Source organism: Phalaenopsis equestris, unplaced genomic scaffold (assembly GCF_001263595.1).
Source record: "Phalaenopsis equestris unplaced genomic scaffold, ASM126359v1 Scaffold000224, whole genome shotgun sequence".
Lineage (NCBI taxonomy): Eukaryota > Viridiplantae > Streptophyta > Magnoliopsida > Asparagales > Orchidaceae > Phalaenopsis > Phalaenopsis equestris.
Genome location: NW_018164666.1, coordinates 5,530,028 through 5,550,959, shown reverse-complemented (window position 1 = coordinate 5,550,959; position 20,932 = coordinate 5,530,028). Strand labels below are relative to the sequence as shown.

Genomic DNA, 20,932 nt, shown 5'->3' with positions numbered 1-20,932 from the left:
GTTTGGAACAAATGAAGTTTATCGCATCAAGACATATTAATTTCAATAATAATACATTATTTGTATATGATTTCGAGAAGAGATATGGTCCAATACACCCATCTATATAATCTTTCTATTTATCAAGAAAAACTGTATAAAACAACAATACACTGAGCAAATGAGGTTATCATATCAAAATAGATTAATCCTAATAATAAAACATGATTATGTATGATTTAAACATGAGTAATCATATAATGCACTTATTTATACATTCACTTGTACACAAATCTGTATTTTATTTTCTTTGGACCAGAGATATTGAATAAATTATGCCTATAATATTAAAATATGTTAATTCAAACTACAAAATAAGACTAAGTATGGTTTACACATGATAAATCAATAAATACAAAAATACGTAAGCCATCTGTTTACCTCAAAACTGTCTTTGTTTTTTCTCTTCATTTTATTTTTCTAGTTCGATCAGATCGATCCGCTGAAAACCCCAAACCATTCAGTTAAAAATCATAAGTTCATTTTAAATCTCTTAACTAAAAATCGACCAAATAATACTAACAATTGCTCTGCTGAGTGTCGCCCTTCATGAATGTCTTTTGAAAACCTTAATCTTATTCGAAAATTCAGAGAGCAAAACCTGAACAGAATACCCTAAAACGTAAGCATTTGATTTTTTCTATTTTCCAGTTTTGCGGGCATGTTTAGTGTCGGGTAGGGTTTCACACACACTGGAGAAATGTTACATCAGAATTTCTAATATAATTTACATTCGGAGTCTAATAATGATATGTCTCATATCAAATGGGTCCTATCTAATAAATTGGGTGTTAAATTATTGGACTCGGAATGAGTTCTGATGCAATATTTTTTTCGCTCAAAGATTAAGATGAAATGTGGGTCCAATTGAAAAACCAAATGTGTGAATGTTATTGGAGTCCAGACCTTGACTCCAGCGTAATAATGTGCAGCGGAGGTAAGAGGGAAGAGCACGGCAGCTGCTGGGAAAAGCTCAATGATAGTAGTGCTTAAGCGAAAGAAACGAAGACCGCAAAAAGCTAGTAAATTTCCAGTCGGGTTTTCATTGTTTTGGTTTTCTGCATCAAATTAGAATTTTGGAAGCTCTTGCAGAGGCCTCACCGGTTAGTATTACAAATTAGAAACCTTTTTGAAAATGGATTTCTTTTTTATTTTCTTTCTCCAACTCTTCTTGTTTTTCTTTTTTTTCTTTTTTTGGCTAATTAGTTTCAGAATGGGAATTTTCATGTTTAAAATGATGAGTTTGAGCTTTGTTAGTATTGAAGAATCTAGCAATACCAACTCTAGTGATAGTAGAAAGCTGCAGTGTTTCAAATTACTCCAATGAAAAAAAAAAAGTAAATTTCGCATATTTAGTCCATTGCTACTATCATTTTCTGGTTTTTTAAATCTCTTTTGTATATTTTTGACCGTGAGTTGCTTTTAAGCTTAAGACAGCGTGCAGTATGGAAATGAAGATTTTATGCGGTTTAATATTAATTAATTGACATTTTACAGATGGGAAATGAGAAGAATAAGTATACTGTGGAAGAAGCGCTGGTCTCAATTGGATTTGGGAAGTTCCAATTCTTTGTATTTCTGTATTCTGGGATTGGTTATGCTGCAGAAGCAATGGAGATTATGATTCTTTCATTTATTGGCTCTCCAATTCAATCCGAATGGAAACTTTCTCCTCGCCAAGAGAGTTTAATCTCTAGTGTCGTTTTTGCTGGCATGCTTTTAGGGCAGTATTCTTGGGGCGTCATTTCAGACAATTATGGAAGAAGGTAACTTTCTACTGTCAACCCTTGAAATTTTGTTATTTGTATTTCAATCCTGCAGTTGGATAATTTTACCCTTTTTTTGGGGCCTACTCAGTTTCGTACATGCTAGTTTTAACATATTTATATATGACAGATTTTATGGAAGATAAAAGACACCATGTTTAATAGATTGAGAAACTATCGTAGACAGAAATCCAATAGTTTGGTTATTGAAAGTTGTGTTCTTAAAATCTGCCATCTAATTAAGGCTTTGTTTGGAACAACGGTGAAGTTCTGTTCAGTTGCAGCAAATGCCGATGGCTGTAAAAATTCTCATTTAGTGAAACAACACATTTTTGCCATATCAGATTCGTAGCTGGTCTCATGCGTTTTGACGAACGCAGCTTTTAAAAGAAATTTTGTGAACGTTGCCGGTGTTCCAAAAAAAGCCTATAAATTTGTACCAAAATTGATTTAGATGATAAAGACAATGGAAGTTGTTGCTTCTGAGATTGAATCCCCTTTCACCTGCAAATAAACATAAGAAAAAAGTCGTAGTTTTTTATTGTTTGGGGGCTTGCCCAAAATTTTGTTCCTAAAAAAGAAAAAATTCTAATGCCTTCAACCAAATAGCTTCTGTATTTCAATTACTTATATCTCTAAATGCATATATTTTAAAAAACATCTATCCAAAAATTGAATTTTTTACCTTTTTTTTTCATGTGCCGGTAACCCCACCCCCTAGTATTCTAATATTGCAGTCCTAATTGTTTACATTGCTCATACATCTAAGCATTTTACAGAAAAGCTTTCGTCTTTACTGCGCTGATTGCCAGTGGAGCTGGTTTTCTCGGCGCCTTCTCTCCCAACTACATTACTTTCATCATCCTTCGTTTTTTAGTTGGAATTGGGTTGGGCGGCGGGCCTGTGCTTTTCTCCTGGTTTCTTGAGTTCGTCCCTATCATCAATAGAGGTAAATGGATGACTGTCTTTTTATTCTGTTGGAGCTTGGGCACCATTCTTGAGGCTTCACTTGCTTGGGTATTTCTTCTTCCATTTTCAATTTAGGTTCTCTCTGTCTGATCTTGTTCAGATATTTTATTCATTTGTGTGCTCTCGATTCAGACTTCAAAATTTTCATTATAATTCATTAATTTTGTAAGAAACTGGAACACTATAATCTTTTTATTCTTTTTCATAATAAAATAATGCCTATGTACCATTTTGACCATGTATATATTTCTCAGTTGAAAAGTTCTTCAATTTTGTAAAGTTTAATAAGTATTCCAAAGTTGTTATTTGCAGGTAGTCTTGCCTAACTTGGGCTGGAGGTGGCTCCTAGCTCTGTCTTCTTTGCCTGTTCTCCTGCTGCTCCTATTTTACGGCTTCACCCCTGAATCCCCAAGATACCTTTGCACTAAAGGTAGAACAGCTGATGCCATTAAAGTTTTGGAGAAAATGGCTAGAATGAACAAGATGGCACTTCCTTCCGGTTCTCTGATTTCTGACATTAAAGGGGAGCTTGATGGGGATGAAAACGTTCCTGAAACGTCACATTTGACTACAATTCAAAGGGATCAAATTGATGTTTTTCATGATACGAAATCAAAGATTGGATTTTTTACCACACTGTCCATTCTCTTGTCTCCAACATTAGTCAGATCAACTCTTCTCATTTGGATTGGTTTCTTTGGAAACATATTTGCATATTATGGTATTGTCTTGCTAACTTCAGCACTAACTGATGGAAAAATGTCATGCACTTCCCCAAAACATCATCTTAATCTCACAGGGAACGTGAATCTTTACAAGGACTTGTTTATCACTAGCTTCGCTGGTAAAATGTTCAAGAATATTAAAAAAAAAAATTGTTTCTCCTTATATTCTTATTAGTTTTTTTTGTTGGTTTTATAAAAATTCTTTCTTTGCTGTATTTTCAGAGTTGCCTGGGCTTATTTTGTTGGCTGTGATGGTTGATAGGTTTGGCCGGAAGATTACAGTGGTAACCATGCTTTTCGCAGCTTTAGTTTGCTTGATCCCTTTGGCTTTCTCCAAAACTGAAGGGTTAACGACAGCCCTTTTGTTTTGTACTCGATCATTCATTACTACAAGTATGACGTGCCTATGCATATATGCTCCTGAGGTCAGTATGAAGAAAATGGCTCCCATGGCCATGAATTATTACTATCATAAATCTTCTGATATAATATAAAAAGGACGTCTACCGCTAAGGCTTCTCTTACGACTAAGGTGTTGTCTGGCAACATATGAGATTTAAGCTATTAGGATTCAGTAAATCCTGTAAATCAAGATTTACTACATCCTGAATGAGTTAAATCCGGAAAATTGTCTAGCAACGGATTTACTAAATCTTGTTACCATTTTCAATGCTAGCCCGCAAAGTTAAATCCAGTGGTTCGTGGGATTTAGTAAATCTGAGATCTATAGCCGAAATCTGTGGAATCTGGATTTACGGCATTTACCGATTTATTTTGTCAAAAATGGCTGTCTGGCAAGATTCCACTTAAATCCTGCATAAATCCTCACTTAAATCCGTTGTCAGACGGCACCTAAATCTGTGTACTTGTTTTCTTAGGTTTATCCGACGTCGCTAAGGAGCAGCGGTTATGGAACTGCAAGTGCTGTGGGAAGAATAGGTGGAATTATTTCTCCTCTTGTGGCTGTAGCTTTGGTAAATGACTGCCATCAGACTGAAGCTATTCTTCTCTTCGAATTGGTGATCGGTCTATCGGCCATAGCTGTTGCTTTCTTCCCCATTGAGACCAAGGATCGCAGTCTCCATGACTCTTTGGAGAGTTTAATTATCAGTTGAAATGGCCTTTCCTATTCAAGACCGTTATTTGTTGATATGTTGTTTCTGTATTATATTAACAATGTTTCAGATTTTGTGTGACCAGCTTGTATGCTTTACTGCAGTTTAATGTTTTACAGACAAGATTGGAGATTAGCAGAACATGATTTGAATTGGGTAGATGGTGTTCCTTCTCTCAGAGAGAGAGAGAGAGAGAGAGAGAGAGAGTTCTTGTAAAGTCTAGTTCTATATATATATATATATATATATATATATAGTTTATTTATTTGTCCATTTTATTATTTCAGACAATTTTTATAAATTTCAAATTCATGGATAACTGACTGGTCCTTAGATGTGATCTATGAGATAGAATTACGCGTGAAAAAGATTTTTATTGTTTTTTTTGATAATTTTCTTATTTATCAATAACGTGAAAAACATGTGGATGATTGAATGACAATAAAAGCCTTTCTAAAGCCTAATTTTACATGTATAATTGACTAACTAAAGGGTGCAGACTAGATTTGCCTCGCTCATGTTGAATCTTTGTAGGATCTTTTCAACATACTTTGGCTGAGATAGCTTTAGTGTACCTGCAATCATGTCTCTGTTGATTCTCATCTCGAGGATTTTTCTATTGGACTTATATTCTTCACCTCAAACTCACTTGATAATCGCTCATTTTCTTCATATCTGCTCCTGCAATCAACATATCATCCATATGCATAAGGATCAATATATAACAATTATTGATGTGTTTGATGAGCAACAGTAGTCTATCTGGCACTTCAGATACCCACTGTCTGCCATGAATCAACCAAACCTCATGTACTACTGTCTTAGATCTTGATTCAAGCCATAGAGGTTATTATTCATCCTACAAACCAAACATTCTTTTTTTGGAACCTTATAACCCTATGGTTGCAACATGTATAATTCATCCTCCAAATCTCCATGCAAGATAGTTGTTTTTGAATTCATCTACTCGAGATATAGTTCTTCCTTTGCTAATAGATTTAGCACAACTTTGATAATTATCATCTTTACCATTGGAAAAAGTCTATGTATTTCACTCATTTATGTTGGAAACCCTTCATAATAAGCTTTGCCTTGTAGCATTCACTATCATCTGACTCCTCTTTCAGTTTAGACCCACTTGTTATGTAGTGTTCGTTTGTCATGCAGTAATACCATCAAATCTCATGTTTGATTTTGACTCCAAAAACTTCATTTTTTCATCCACGACAAGCTCTCGCTCCCTTGAATCTTCAACTTAGGTGGCTTCTCCAAAGCACTTCGTTTCACCACTATAGATCAACAACAAATAGTATAATGAATGAGAATACATATGTACCGATCATATTACTCTATTGAAAGTTCTAACTTCAATGGTAGGTGATTAAGGGACTTCTCGTGCTCCATCTGGTTGAGTGCAATCCTGATTTTCTCTCATATAAACCTTCCCTAGATCACTTAAGTGTAATTTTTGAATACCTCTTATTATGTAATGAGTGAAAAGAGGCACATGAATCTACTAGGACAACTCCAAGGAGCCACTTTAAATTTTGGTCGTGGAAACATTTGTAAAGAGATTTCTTTTCTGTCCTTCACCATCAGCTTTCCTTAAAGCTTTACAAACATTCATGAAATGTCATTTCTTTCCATAATTCCAACATTCTCTTCTACCATTTCCTTTGCTCCTGGACTTGAATTTGCTTCTACTTAAATTAATGTCAAGGTTCTTTACTTTGTTTCACATTCAATGCAAAATCTTAAGGTTCACCATTTACTTACATCATGGGAACTTCTTCATCGTCACCGACCACATGATGTCATCGATGTTCAACTTCGTACTCCCAGAAGAGTTACTCACCATTTTGACTAAACAATTCAGGCTGTTTGACAATGAAGATAGTATCAATAGTGCTCTGACCCTGTCATCAAATTTAATCCCTATAAAACATAGTTGGCTCGTTGCTATGTTGAAATTGTTTAGATATTTTATTACGGAACTGCCTTCCACCTTCTTTTTTGTTGAAGAATATATTCAACATAAAAACCTTATTAGAAGTAAAATATTTTTCATGCATCTTTGTTAGTGTCACCATAAGATCCACTGTGATTGTCTCATTCATTTTATTGAATACATCAACCAAATAAAATGATAAACATATCAAACCTACGGTTATTCAATCAAACGCCTTCCATTCCTCCATAGTCATGACTCGATCTTCATAGTGATTCATTGTATTGGCAAATATAGTTTTTTATGATACATCAAATCCGCCACTTACATCTTCCAAAACATGAAGTTCGACCCATTGAATTTCTTCACTTTGTATTCTACTTTGTCAGTCATTACTCCCACTCAATTCAAACCTCCTATATGATACCACTTTGTTGGGAATAATGATGGGATTCTTCCTTGTACCGTTACTAGGGTATTGATCTAATTAGAATCAAAATCACACCGTGGAATAGGAACGCACTGTGGAATAGGAACACACAGATTCAACAAAATTAGAACAAAAATTCGAATGGAAGCACAAAAAAAAGTTCCAAAAAATGTACAACGGGATTTTACATGGAAAAACCTGAGAATGAGAAAAAACCATAAAACCACGCTACCAAGGAATTTCCAAAAATTTTCACTGTGAAATTAGAAAAGTACGAAGAAATCACTTAGATATCCTCTTTACAAGTATGAAACTTTCAAGACTTCGCTCTAAATCCTTTCTCTCGATCCCGAAAGAGAACACATCGAAATTCTCCTCTTCGAAACACGCACAAAGATCAGTCCTTTGTCACCCAGAATCACGAATATAAGAAAATTGAACTGAGGAATTGTCCATGGTGTGCCATTTCACTCCTGAGGTTGAAATGTCACCCACTCTATAACTAGATGCAGGCTCGCCCGAAAGCGGCATTGGAGCGCTACAGACCCTAATGCAGGTTCATCACCAAACCCTCTATCTACAGGCAAGGATGCGCTGCACCACTTGCTATGTTGCTCTTCCAAGTTGATATGGGTGCTTCAAGCTCCACAAACCCAACATGGTCTTAATATATCAATTTTATTTCAATATATCTATTTCTATAAATTCTCATATCTAATACCTAAACTTTACTTTTTATATTTATAACACTCAATCTTGTCATCTCAAAATTATTACTATAGTAAACTTTTAGGGGTGTTTGATAGCATATTTTAAACAAGATTTATGGTTGTAATTAACGGAAATCCAAAAATAAGTGAAATACTGAGTGCAGTCAAACACTCCATAAAATATGAAAAATACTATACAAGCAAAAATTAAAGCTTGAATGTTATCTCGGTCTTTAGCTGCAAGTCCTGTAATCCAGATTCCTCCCCTTCCACAGATTCTCTGTCGCAAACCTCAAAGCGTTGCCCAGAGCCTCCTCTCTCTCTAGATGCAGAAGAATGAGTGTGCGAGCTCTTCTTCGGCCATCTCCCATCTTTTCCCCTCGACCAATCTCATTCGATTCAAGGAAACGGAGGAGGTTTTTGGGAGCAAGGGTGAAGGCCGACCAGAAGCGAGCGAATATTGTGGCCCGGAGAAAGGAGAGAGTGAAGCTTCCACAGTACATCGATGGCCATGGTAGGGCATTCTCCATTAGTGAATTCCTCCACGACCGATCGGGAGTGGAGGCCTTGCTCAACACCAGGGCATTGCAAGCTTTCGAATCGGTTGGCTCTAATACCTATAGGTCGTTTCACTTTCTTTGACCAAGTTTAGATTTTGGAGCTTTTGGTGAACTGATTTCTTCGAATATTTGGAGGAGAGATTGTCTATTTATGCTATTTGTGGGACTTTGAGCAGGTGTACTTTGCATAAGATTCAGTTTTTGATGTTTGAGGTTGCTCCAGTGCTGATCTTGAGGGTGATTCCAACTAGTGAGGACTGCACTGTTGAGATGTTGTCCTGCAAGGTAAGTTCTTTTGCAGCTCTTTTTATAGTAAAAATATATTGGCTCGGGATGGATTGTGTAGCCTTTGTATTAGTTTTGAAATTAGTGGAAGCAAATTTAATTCATAAAATTTAAATTACGCTGAGGAATAAGCCTGAAGATGTCCTCACCCAAAAAATTTTCTTTTAATTGTAATACAGCAGCAAAAATAGTTTTCTATGTTGATTGAAGTATTTGCTTTACTATGTGATTATTCTGATATCAATTGGAAATCTGAAACCCAGCTTGTAAATTAAAGAAGAAATTCGTTTTTTTTTTCCTTTCGCTGATGTATTGTGTTGTCAAATAAAACAGATTATTATTTGATAAAACTGTTGTTAGCTTCACTATAGCTTCACTTTCTGAATTCTTATGATAGATACGTTATGAAATTTAGGGTGAAGAAAACACACAATCGACACAAAATCAGAAGAACATAGAGATTTAACGAGGTTCGGTAAAGATGTCACATCATCAGGAGCAAAGCGGCGAAATTCACTATTTCAGAGGAGTTACATACTCATAAGGTTACACATCTATTTATAGATAAAACCCACAGATAAATTTACAAACATGCCCTCGCTCTCCCCAGCCCACAAATCCAAGAGACACCTCTTCGCACCAAGAGACTCACCTCTTCATTCCAAGAGACACACATCTTCAAATCCAAGAGACTCCAAATTCCTGGTATACGAGTCATACCTAACAATTCTCCATCTTGGCGAATATCGAGCCCCTTAGGATAAAATATCCACCTTGCGAATATCCAGCCCGTTAGGAGAAAAACATCATTGAATTTCTTACACTAAAGTGAGTTGGGCAACCATGCCAACTAGCAACTGCAAACATTCAACAAGTTCAAGTAACGCAAGAACTTGTTGAAAATACCTGGTTTGGTCAATTTTTCTGCTGCATTTTCATCATATAATCCGACAGAGTGAACTTCATCTACAACTGTACTCCCCAACAGTTTATAGATATTACCATTAGGTTTCATAGCTCGCTCGCAATGTCTTCAAAATTTCTTGTTGTGCCAACAAATCTTTCACCATTGTTTGTCACAATCCGAAGTTCCCTGTTTCCGAATTTCTCTGTTTTATCGAAATTCATTATCTCGAATTTTGCACAAGACATTGTCATTTGAAATTAATCATGCAATGAACTTTTCTTGTCTTGTATTGAAACAAAACACACCATAAATAAATTCAAATAAACCTGAAATTTTCTCTGTCAATTGCAGTAATTTTCCCGCAATTTTTTGTGATTCGTGAATCAAATTTTTCACACGAAACAACTTTTCTGTTCGCACAAAAATTCGGCTGAAATACTGCGTACGCCAGCCAAACTCCACCTGTCACAATTTCTCTCCGACAAACCTGTGAACAATCCGTGAAATTCGGGAACTCTACCTGTCACAATTTCTCCTGCGACAAACTTGCGAACTCCGTTGGTCGAACACAACTTGTCGCAACTGCATCTACTGCAAAACCTCATGCGACAAACTTGCAAACTCTGTTGGCCGAGCACCACCTGTCGCAACTGCACTTGCCACAACTCTACCTGCGACAAACTTGCGAACTCCGCTGTCCGAACTCCTCTGTTGACAAATGCTCCTGTTCGCACTAACTACACACGAACTCCTATTCACGAACTACACCTCGCTGAACACCAGGTTCGTGAACTGTCGTGTCTCGACCCTGTGAACGTCGAACGCTTGTTGCGATGTTGCCCCAAGTTCGCCAAACTCCCCTGACCGCAGGAACTCCTTCCCGCAAGCAGTCGCGTCGATTTACGAACTGCCGTGACGATTCACCGACTCCTTCGATAGCCCCTTGCGCAAACTGTTCTATGAAACTGACGAACCTCCAACTGTTTCTTTACTCGCTTCCAGGAAATAGGTTTTCTTCCTCTGCTTCCAAAGGCAAATCCTCTCGAGGGTTCCTCTGGTAGGAATCAAAGATTCCTTTATTACTTTCCTTCATCCCCTCCCAAAAATTCTAAGGGAAAAGTTAAAAGAGAATATTCCTCTAGTGCAACCTTACTTCCAGGCGGTTCCAGCCTTCCCTTCCTCTATTGCAGATCAAAGATTCCTTGATCCCTTCTTTTGGTCCGCCCATAACTATTGTAACTGCCAGCCTCCTCCACAAACCGCAGGCTCCTGTTCGCAGGTCCTGGTCGTTGCTCGCCTCCTCTGCAAACCGCAGGCTCCTGTTCGCAAATCCTGGTCGCGAACTTCCTTTCTTCCCGAAGGAGAACTCTCCAACTTGTCGTAGCCTCTTCGGGAACGATCGTCCGGATCGCGTGAATTTGAAACCTCTCGCGAACGAAAACCTTTGCGGCTCCTGTCCGCGCACCCCAGGGGAAGCCTGCTCGAACTGGGCCCTCCTGAAATTTGCCAACTGCTCCTCTGTCGCACGAACTCCTTGCAGAACTCTCGGCAAGACTGCAAACGCCGAACGCCTCTGTCGCCAACTGTCGTGGAAGCCCGTCCTTCGAACTCCTCTGCCGCAAAGACTTCTCAGTCGCGAACTGCTTCTACGGAGGAAGTAGCCTTCCGATCGCGCTGCCGCAATTCGCCTCTAGAAACTGCCGCAAACCGCCAAACTTTTCTTCTCTTTTTTCTTCTTGCGCCGATCTCCTTCACCCTAAAACCTCGCTCTGATACCAGTTGATGTGGTATATATGAAATTTAAAACGATCGACGACGAAGTGAAAAATAGAACGAGAAAATTCACATTAGAAAACAACACAGCGGAACACACAGATTTACGTGGTTCTGCAAATTGTCTACATCCACGGAGTTGCAGAGGATTTTACTACTTGAGGAATTTACACCAATGGAGGATCGTCTCCAATTCGTCTCCAATTACAAGAGCGAACTCTTTCTCTCACTTCTTCACTCTTCTCTCTCTACACCGAGATACATCGAAAAAGAAAAAAAAACGTACAAGAGAAACTTATTTCTCTTTTGCCGCAAGCCAATAAGATCAGTGCACATATCTCATCATCAAATTCAATTTTCACAGACGATAATTGACTTGTGATAGTATTGAAATCATTCAAGTGTTGTACAGAAGACGTACCTTCTACCATCTTCAAATTGAACAACTTTTTCTTTAGATATACCTTGTTATTCGTTGATGGTTTTTCATACATACCTGCAGGGCTGCCATAAGATCTGCAGTCGTCATCTCCTTGACCTCGATAGGGTTAATCGAATAACCCCCAGAATCTGTCGATCCAAGAGATTCCATCAGCCTCATCTATTCTTTCAGGTATTTTCCCCAATAACGGAAAATGAAGTTTCTTTTCATAGAAGTAGTCCTCTATCTGCATCCTCCAATAATCAAGATCCGTGTCATTGAACTTCTCGATCCCTGAAACTTTCATTTCATTCGCAGTCATTGGCTCTCTGATACAATTTGTTATGAAATTTAGGGCGAAGAAAACACAGAATCGACACAAAACCAGAAGAACACAGAGATTTAATGAGGTTCGGCAAAGATGCCTACATCATCGGGAGCAGAGCGATGAATTTCACTATTTCAGAGGAGTTACATACTCATAGGGTTACACATCTATTTATAGATAAAACCCACAGATAAATTTACGAACACGCCCTCGCTCCCCCCAACCCACTAATTCAAGAGACACCTCTTCACACCAAGAGACAGACCTCTTCATTTCAGGAGACGCACCTCTCTAAATCCAAGAGACTTCAAATTTCTGGTATATGAGCCATACCTAACAAGATAAACTTTTCTAATAGAAATAGTTGAATTGGTTAAATGGAAAAAAATAGACATGATCAACAACGATTTCACAGTATTTATGACAATATAATTGACAAAAATAATAATTATATATGAATAAAAATACAATTAATAATGATTTAAATTATAGATTTTTTTTTCAACTGTAATAAGTAGTTTTCTTAAAATGATGAATGAAATTTTATAATAGTCATCAATTAAAAACACTAAACAGGATAATTGAAAAAATATAAATTTTAGTTATATTCGTTGCGTTGATATTAACGCATGTTATAGATATTTACATTAACAAAATTTCAGCGTTATTTTGAATAAAACTATGTTTGTTTATCATGTTTGCAACAGCTATGTTTCTAGTTTTTGCGCAACCTAACTTTTACACACAGCTTTTTATTCTATCAAGTTAAAACACTAATCATTTAACAAAAATCATTATCAAATGGAACCTTAATGATGTCAAACATTTCAAATTAGAATTCACTTGATTTTTGTGCTTCTAAGCATATGTCTGTCAAATTTCAGTTGACAACTAAAATAAGCAGACCTAAGAATACAATTAATTTAATAAACTTCTTAAATGAACTGTGTATGGAACCTAATATTTGTTCATTTTGGATACGAACACTTTGCATACTAATCTCTATGTGGGCATTTTTCTTGGTTTTTTACTAGATAAGAATGGAATCTCACTATAATTCATTTCAATGGAAAATATTATTATGCCTTGGCTTCTAACCTTTGGCTTATTTTGTAGAAAGCATGAATTTTTGCATGTGGTTATATATAATGCAAAATATCATGCTGCAAATTTACTTTAGTTGACTAAGGGGAACATTTTAACCTATGCAAAAATATTTTGAGTAGCTTAAAGAGATTTTGTGTTTGAAACAGATTGGTGAAAGTGTTATCTTGTCTGTGTCATTTTATCCTTCTCATGTTGGATATTTGGCATTGTCATAATAAAACATAAACAAACATGATTCCTGAGCTGTTCTATGCTGTTAACAAGCATCAATGGATTTAATCTTATTTTTTGTTAAGCGTTTGCATCAATATCTTAATAGTTCATGCTCCAGTACAACTAGGATCCTATTATTATTATTGTTATTATTGGCTTTACAGTTGGAACTCAAAAGATAGGAAAGGCAATTTAGAATTTACTATGGCCGCTGAATTTATTTTGTTAAGGGGCATTTACATACATAACTCAAAATTCTTATGTATTTATATATATAACAATTAAACATTCATATTTACATGCATACTAGCCAAATTTTTAACATCACATCAAAATGACCACCATCACTATTTTTTTAAAAGTGAAGAGTAAATTTATGATACTGAGGTGTTATAAGTGTAAATATCAAACTTTGATTGTTAGATATGTAAAGACAAAAGAATTGTGTGGAATGCATGTAAACTTCCACATTAATTTAAATTTTAATGGCATATAGTAAGCAAAATATATTATACATCTGAGAGTATTTATCTTTGCTCAAATGGATATTAGGCTCTCTTGCTTAATGTATGGATTTGTTTTTTTTTTTCATTTTTAGGTTGCTGTAATAATTTTTTTCTTAAATTTCGTGTGATGATTTTGTATGACTCTGAAGTCATCTTTGATTGTAATCTAATATTGATAGTTTTATGTCCACATCATTTAGTGAAGCAAGGCTTGAACTATAATCCACATACACAAGATCATTCAATTCAACCTTTTGATCAATCCTAAATTTTTCTAGATCATAGTGCTTGTCTTGAATTTATCCTATCCTTGTGGAATCACAACATTATTTTTAATTGGAATGACATTTTTGATAAAATTCCCTCATATTTGACAATCAGTTTAGCTAGGTCTCTAGTTTTTTTTTGGAACTCTTTGGAAACCTAAACCCATTTTTGTGGCTGATGTCAATTCCTCGTTCGATATTTTAATTGAACTATAAACCCCATACTAAAAAAAATAGGATTATTTTATGGACATTAGATTTTCAGAACATGTGCAACACATGTTGCATCAAACACTAAATAATATCAAGTCAACTATACAATCCTGTATGTCAAACATATTCTGCTTTAATTCTGTCTATTTCACCTTTTACATTTTCATCTTTCTATTTTGGCTTCCATGATGCTAGTTGTTTTCGCCGGGATAACAAAATTTCTCATAAAATCAACGCACATGGATCTCTTTATTGGCTGTAAATTTAAGCTTTCTAGCAAAAATAGAGTAGGGTGGGTGTTCTTCAACATTTTGGACTGGGGTGAAAATTCAATAACTTGCATGAGGGTAGATGTTCCATGTGTCAGTGAATTATTTTATGATATTTTAACATATTATTGATTTTCATTTGTTCGTCACTTTTCTACAGTTTGAGGGTCCAGAATATATAGAGAAACAAAATAGTCTATTTTCAGGTATTTCCATCTTCAATCAGTGTAATTGTCTTCTTAATAAACAGTCATTGCATTCGATCGAGGCTAGAACATAGATGTAATTATGATGTTCTTATATTATGGAGAAATCATCTTTACATGATTTACACCCAAACTAAACAGAAAGATGTAATTATGATGTAAACAGTATTTCTTTTCTTATTTGTTCTTCCAAACCAAACAAAGCCAAAACGTTTTTTTTTTAAGTTTCTGATAAAATTTAAAATCTCGTTATCTTAATTAGTTATCTTGGGTTGTTCGTTCTGATACTATTTCTTTATCTGTAGCTTTTATGAGAAATCATATAACATGGAAGATGGATGGTTCTGAGCCGTGTTTGGACGTTGATGTAAATCTAAGCGTATCGCTTGAGGTATCTCATTTTCTTAATTTGAAGTGGAGCTATAATTTAAGGCTTTGTATGATTGCTCTCTACATCCAAAACCTTTTTCATCACTCTTTTATATCCATCTATTTGTTATATTGCTTTGCATATTCTTCAAAAACTCGTAATTTACGACTTAAGCTTTAATCTACATTAACGTGATAAGGTAAACTTAAACTCATCAATACTGAGCTGGTTCGACAGTAAGGTTATAGCATGAACTAGGGGTGTAAAAAAGTTAAGCTGAACACGAGTCATGCCTTACTCGAGCTCAGCTCGTTTGCTAAAATGCAAGTTCTAGTCGATCTCAAATGGCAAGCTCGAACTCGGCTCATAATGAGGACACCAAGCTCGCGAGGCTTGTGAGCTTGAGCGAAAAATCAGATTATCACAGGAGCTCACCGAAGAAGTGTCTGGTTAGCTTGATAGAGAAGGTATCAGCGTGACCATTGATCAGCTAGTTGAGTTGGCTCACAAGCCGACGAGCCAAGCCTAGACAAGCTTTAACTTGAGCACACTTAATAAGCGAGATTGTGGCTCGATAAATTTGACCCACGAGCTTGTTAATGAGTTGAGCTCAAGCCGACTTGGCTCACCTACATTCCTAGCATGAACTGGCATCGAGCTGCCTAGTTGAACGATTCATTTAGCTTTTAATGCGGACCGGTATGGCATGATCTCGCAATGTGTAAGTGATGACTGGTGACTGGCCTGAGATTACCCATCTCACAAGGTTTCTGTGATGAAATCAGGACATGTTGAGAGAAGAAATGTTTTCATGGCTGAAGAGCTCATGTGTATATTGTATGCTCGATCACCGTTCACGGCCGACGAGCTCATGTGGATATTATGTGCTCCATCACCGGGCATGGTGACATTTGGCCATGGCAATGCGAGGTCTGCAGTGGTGGAAGGAGAACTTCAATTTCTGGTTTGAGTTTAACAAATTTTGCATCAGAAAATTTGCCCATTGTGATCTGAGTGCCAATTGTAAAATTAAGAATATGAAGTTGAATATGTCAGGAACTATTGTGCATATTTTATTGATTGAAGGTTATTGATCAGGCAGTACATCTTGAACTGAACAATTTTGAAAAACCGTTGATTTCCTAACAAGGATCATATGTTTCGTAAACACTTTGAAAATCAATCTCCAAATTATGTTTCGTAAGCACTTTGAAAATCAATCTCTAAAATCCTTTGATTTTTAGATGTCAATTTCTATTACACATTGTTTTTACTTACAAGGCATGCTTCTATTATTGTTTTTATGGTGGTTTTGTATGACTTTTGATGTTTCAGTTTTTTTGGTCAATTTGTAGCTTTATATGCGTATAGAAGTCAAGAAGTATTAAAATTGCTTTTTCTATATATATTGTAGGTGTATACAATACCATTTAGCTTACTTCCGGTCTCAGCAGTGGAGAAACCTGGAAATTTGTAAGCCAATATCAGTTAAATATTATTTCAGAATATAAAAAGTCACCATATCTTTTTTGCAACTTCAATGTTTTTTATATGTTACGTACCACGATTCTTATGTATTTACATATCTACGTCCTAAAGTTTGATAATTGCACTTATAACACCATGGTATCAATCACCTACCCTTGAAAAGGTGTATTTAAAGTTTATAAAGATAGTGATGGTATTTTAGATTGGCTTTTAAAAATTTAATTGGTACGCATGTAAATATGAATATTTAGATGTTAGATATATAAATACATAAGAATTATGTGGTATGTATGTAAATAGAATTAAGTTAGAGTACATACTTTCTTTCCTCATGTGGCTTGTTAAAAATTTGTCTCGAGTCTGATCTCTATTGAAGACGGTAATCCCTAACTGTTTATGCCAGGTCCAAAAGAATATATTTTATGAAATGTTGTAGTTATTTCTGGGGACATGCAGTAATTGACCTTATATTAAACCATACTACAACAACAACAATAGCAGCAAGCCTTTATCCCAAAAAGTGGGGTCGGCTATAGGAAGTCTTTTTCTCCATTGTGTTCTACTAAGTGTCATATTTTCATTTAATTCTATTAAATTAAAATCATATTTATACAACTTGCCCAAACCTTTTTAGAACTACTTCTACCTTTCTTATCATAAATCGAATCTAGCACATTTGCTCTCTTAACAAGATCATCAGACGGTCAATGTTTAATGCGACCAAATCATCTAAGACAACTCTCCCTAATCTTCTCTGCCATTGGAGCTACACCAACCTTTCACGGATGTATTCATTTCGCATTTTGTGTCTAAATGTAAAGCCACTCGTTCATCTAAGCATTCTCATTTCAAGAAAACTTAACTTAGTTTTATTTTTCTCTTTTATACGCTAACATTCTGCGCCATAAAGTATTGCAGGTTTCACCACTATCTTATAAAATTTGTCTTCAAGTCTAAGCGATATTTTTCTACCACACAATAGACCCTATGCATTCCTCCACTTCAACCATCCAACTTGGGCGAGATATCTAAAACGATCACTCCTTTTAATTATTTGATCATCCATTGTTACAACTCCGCCACTAGATCTATTACTATTAAAATTATATTTCATGTATTCAGTTTTAGCATGTATTCAGTTTTAGATCTAATTCAGTTTTAGATCTACTTAAATGAAGCTCCTTAGACTCTCAAGTTGATCTCTATAATTCAAGTTCTTTCTGAACTTTTTCTTTAGTCTCATCCACAAGAAGGATATCATCAGCGAAAAACATACACCAAGGTACAACTCTTGTAAATGTCCAGTAAGAGCATCCATAACTAAAATAAAATGATATGGCTAAAGGCCGATCCTTGGTGTAATCCAACTGAAATAGGAAATACTTGGTCAATCTTCCTTTTATTTGAAAACAACTAACAACTGTAATATGCATATCTTTAATGTCTTGAATGTAAGTCATATCAATATCTTTCTTTTCTAGAACTCTTGGAACTTTATCATAAGTTTTTTCTAACTCAACAAAAGTCATATATAAATCCTCCTTACTATCTCTGTACTTCTTCATCAAACCTCTCAATAACGTATGGCTTCCATAGTATACTTTGTCTTGCATAAATCCAAACTAATTTTGAGAAATTTTTGTGTCACATCTTAACCTATGTTCAATTACTCTTCCCATAATTTTAATGCATAGCACATTAACTAAATTCCTCTATAATTTGTATACGCTTGTGCATCCTTTTTATTCTTAAAAATACAGACCAAAATGCTCTTCCTTTACTCAACGGGCATCTTTATATTTTTTAAAATAATATTAAAAAATTTGGCAAGCTAACAAATTCTCAAATCTATTAAATATTTCTACATTTCTATTAGCATACCATCACATACTACCGCTTTTTCACTCTTCAATTTTCTTAAAGCCTCCTCAGCTATCTCTTTACTTATATGCAACGATAAAAAAAATTACTATGAACGATATTAAAATCATTAAAGTCAATCATATTTTTAAAATATTCATTGAAAAGTTTATCAAAATATCTCACCCACATTGTTTAATATTCTCATATTACAAAAATACTTTTTGATTTTTATCTTTAATACACTTTACTTAAATTATTTTTTTTTTACTTTTGTTATCTCTTTATTTGGTCAGTTTATATAGTTTATATATGCATCTTTCACCCTCTTTAGTATCTAATATTTATAAATATCACTAAAGTCAGAATTTTTTAGCATCACAAATTGTTCTCTTAGAATTCTTACTGACTACTTTATATTTTTTTTCAATTGTCTATGTTTTTTATTTAAATCAATTTTTATAACAAAATTTTTTTATTTTTTTATTTTTCTTGCACATTATTATTCCAACACCAACTATTTTCTAAGTACATTTTTTTCACTTCTTTAATAGTGTTTGTTACTTTATCCCACATAACATTAGCTTCTTCGTGAACATTCCAAATCTTAAGATCTTTAAGTTTACTTATAAAGATAATTTTATTTCTTTTTTAGTGTCATCACCTAATTGTATGTCAATATTTGATTATATTTGTTTTATCTTTCAACTATTCATCATAAAACCTAAAACTACTAATCGATGTTGAGTATTTAATTTTTTTACTTTGAATGACCTTAGAATCTTTACGATCTCGACGATATTTTTTTCTCAGAAGAACATAATCAATTTTTGTTTTATTAAATTTATTCTTATTAGTAATAATATGCTCATTTCTTTTCTAAAATAAAGTATTAGCAATAACAAATTCACAAGCTAAAGCAAAATCTATTATGTCTCTTCCTTGTTAATTACTTCAAAATTATAGCCACCATAAATATTTCTAAATTCTTCAATCATTCTGCTAACATGCCTATTTAAGCCTCCTCTAATAGAAATTTTTTCTTCAAGAGATATCATTTGTATTAACACTTCTAGAGCATTCCAAAATTTTTCTTTTAAATATTTATCCAAACCTACTTGAGGAACATAAACACTCATAACATTAAGAATCTTAGTAGCCATAAAGCTTAATCTTATATTAAACTAGTAATGATTTTGTTATGGAGTACAGGGTTATGCAAGGTCTTATTGACAGACTTGTTCCCCTGCTTACCGAGCAGTTGCTGAATGATTATGCAACTTGGGCGGATCAACAGCTTTAGCATTTTTCTTAGGTGAACAAAGCTTTTGCAGGCAGCCTCTTTTTGTTTTTGCCTTTTTTTTTAATTGGCAGGTGCTATCTTTCATGTTTATTGTAATAAATATTACAAAATACTTTACAAATTTCATCTATAATAATGAAGTTCATTTGATTGTGATTGTGCTTCTTCCAATCCTGAGGTTTTTTTGTTTTCTTGAACTATCCTGGCAGTGTTTTACATCTCTGAGAGTTGCTTAAATGATAGCTACATGTAAAAAAGAAGTGTTGAAGAGTAGCAAAACTTGTTTTATCACATGATAAAATAAATATTGAAATTTTTTTATTATAATTTAAATGTTATAGTAATAATAATATTATTAATTTAATATTTTAATTCAAAATATTGTATACTTGAATATTTGGAATATAATTTTCAATGAAAATCTTGAAATATTACATTTTAATTATTTTTTAATTTAATTTTTTTGTTTCTAGCAATTCAATTAAAATAAAAAAGCTACAAATTGAGCAGGCGCTTATTCAAAAACCATTCTAAAATATCAAATACAATATGAACCTGAGCCGTTGATTGATTTGTGATTAAATTTATAGGAAAAAAAATTCTGTCGGAACAGCTAACCATCGACCGTCACTTTACCTGCCGATGAGGCATGTGACAAAATAATGCCAGATGATTGATTGTCCTGATGAAATATTTTCTCGATTATAGAACTAATTGGTCCGATTGTGAACTCATTCTACTATTGCATTTTGTCGCTTTAGTAATGATTCTCTTGTTAAAAATATAGCAAGTCGATTGGCCAAAACTAAAGAGTCATCCACCTATCAACAAAACACTTTCAGAGGCACTGAAAATATCATTAAAAAACATCATCTTTTACAATGTTCTAACAATGAAAAAAAGATATGATACATATATTGTAGTACTAAAATAATCAAAGGAAAATAAAACAGAAGAATATATTTGAAGATAGTGCATGTTACAATTTGATTTTTTAGATTTCAATGCATTGATTAACATGCATAATACAACTGAATATGATTCAAATTTTATTTGAATATACTTTCAACATGGTTCATGCATAATTCAAACCTGCTCAGATGAGATTCAAATCCATTAGGCATGATTCTAAGGAAAGCTTTACCATATTAATCA

At 34.5% G+C, this 20,932-nt stretch overlaps 2 protein-coding genes across 2 annotated transcripts; both read left to right on the top strand.

The window, feature by feature from the left end:
* The first annotated feature begins 820 nt into the window (after positions 1–820).
* Positions 821–4,737, top strand: LOC110023357 (organic cation/carnitine transporter 7-like). The gene is made up of 6 exons (XM_020722736.1): positions 821–1,142; positions 1,537–1,805; positions 2,585–2,822; positions 3,087–3,618; positions 3,722–3,924; positions 4,378–4,737. Exons 2-6 carry the CDS (start codon positions 1,537–1,539, stop codon positions 4,612–4,614), a joined length of 1,479 nt encoding a protein of 492 aa, XP_020578395.1. The 5' UTR covers positions 821–1,142; the 3' UTR covers positions 4,615–4,737.
* A 3,164-nt stretch (positions 4,738–7,901) lies between these two features.
* LOC110023445 lies at positions 7,902–19,870 on the top strand. Its single transcript, XM_020722866.1, has 6 exons — positions 7,902–8,325; positions 8,439–8,547; positions 14,711–14,756; positions 15,062–15,147; positions 16,541–16,599; positions 19,687–19,870. Exons 1-6 carry the CDS (start codon positions 8,039–8,041, stop codon positions 19,775–19,777), a joined length of 678 nt encoding a protein of 225 aa, XP_020578525.1. The 5' UTR covers positions 7,902–8,038; the 3' UTR covers positions 19,778–19,870.
* The last annotated feature ends 1,062 nt before the right edge of the window (positions 19,871–20,932 follow it).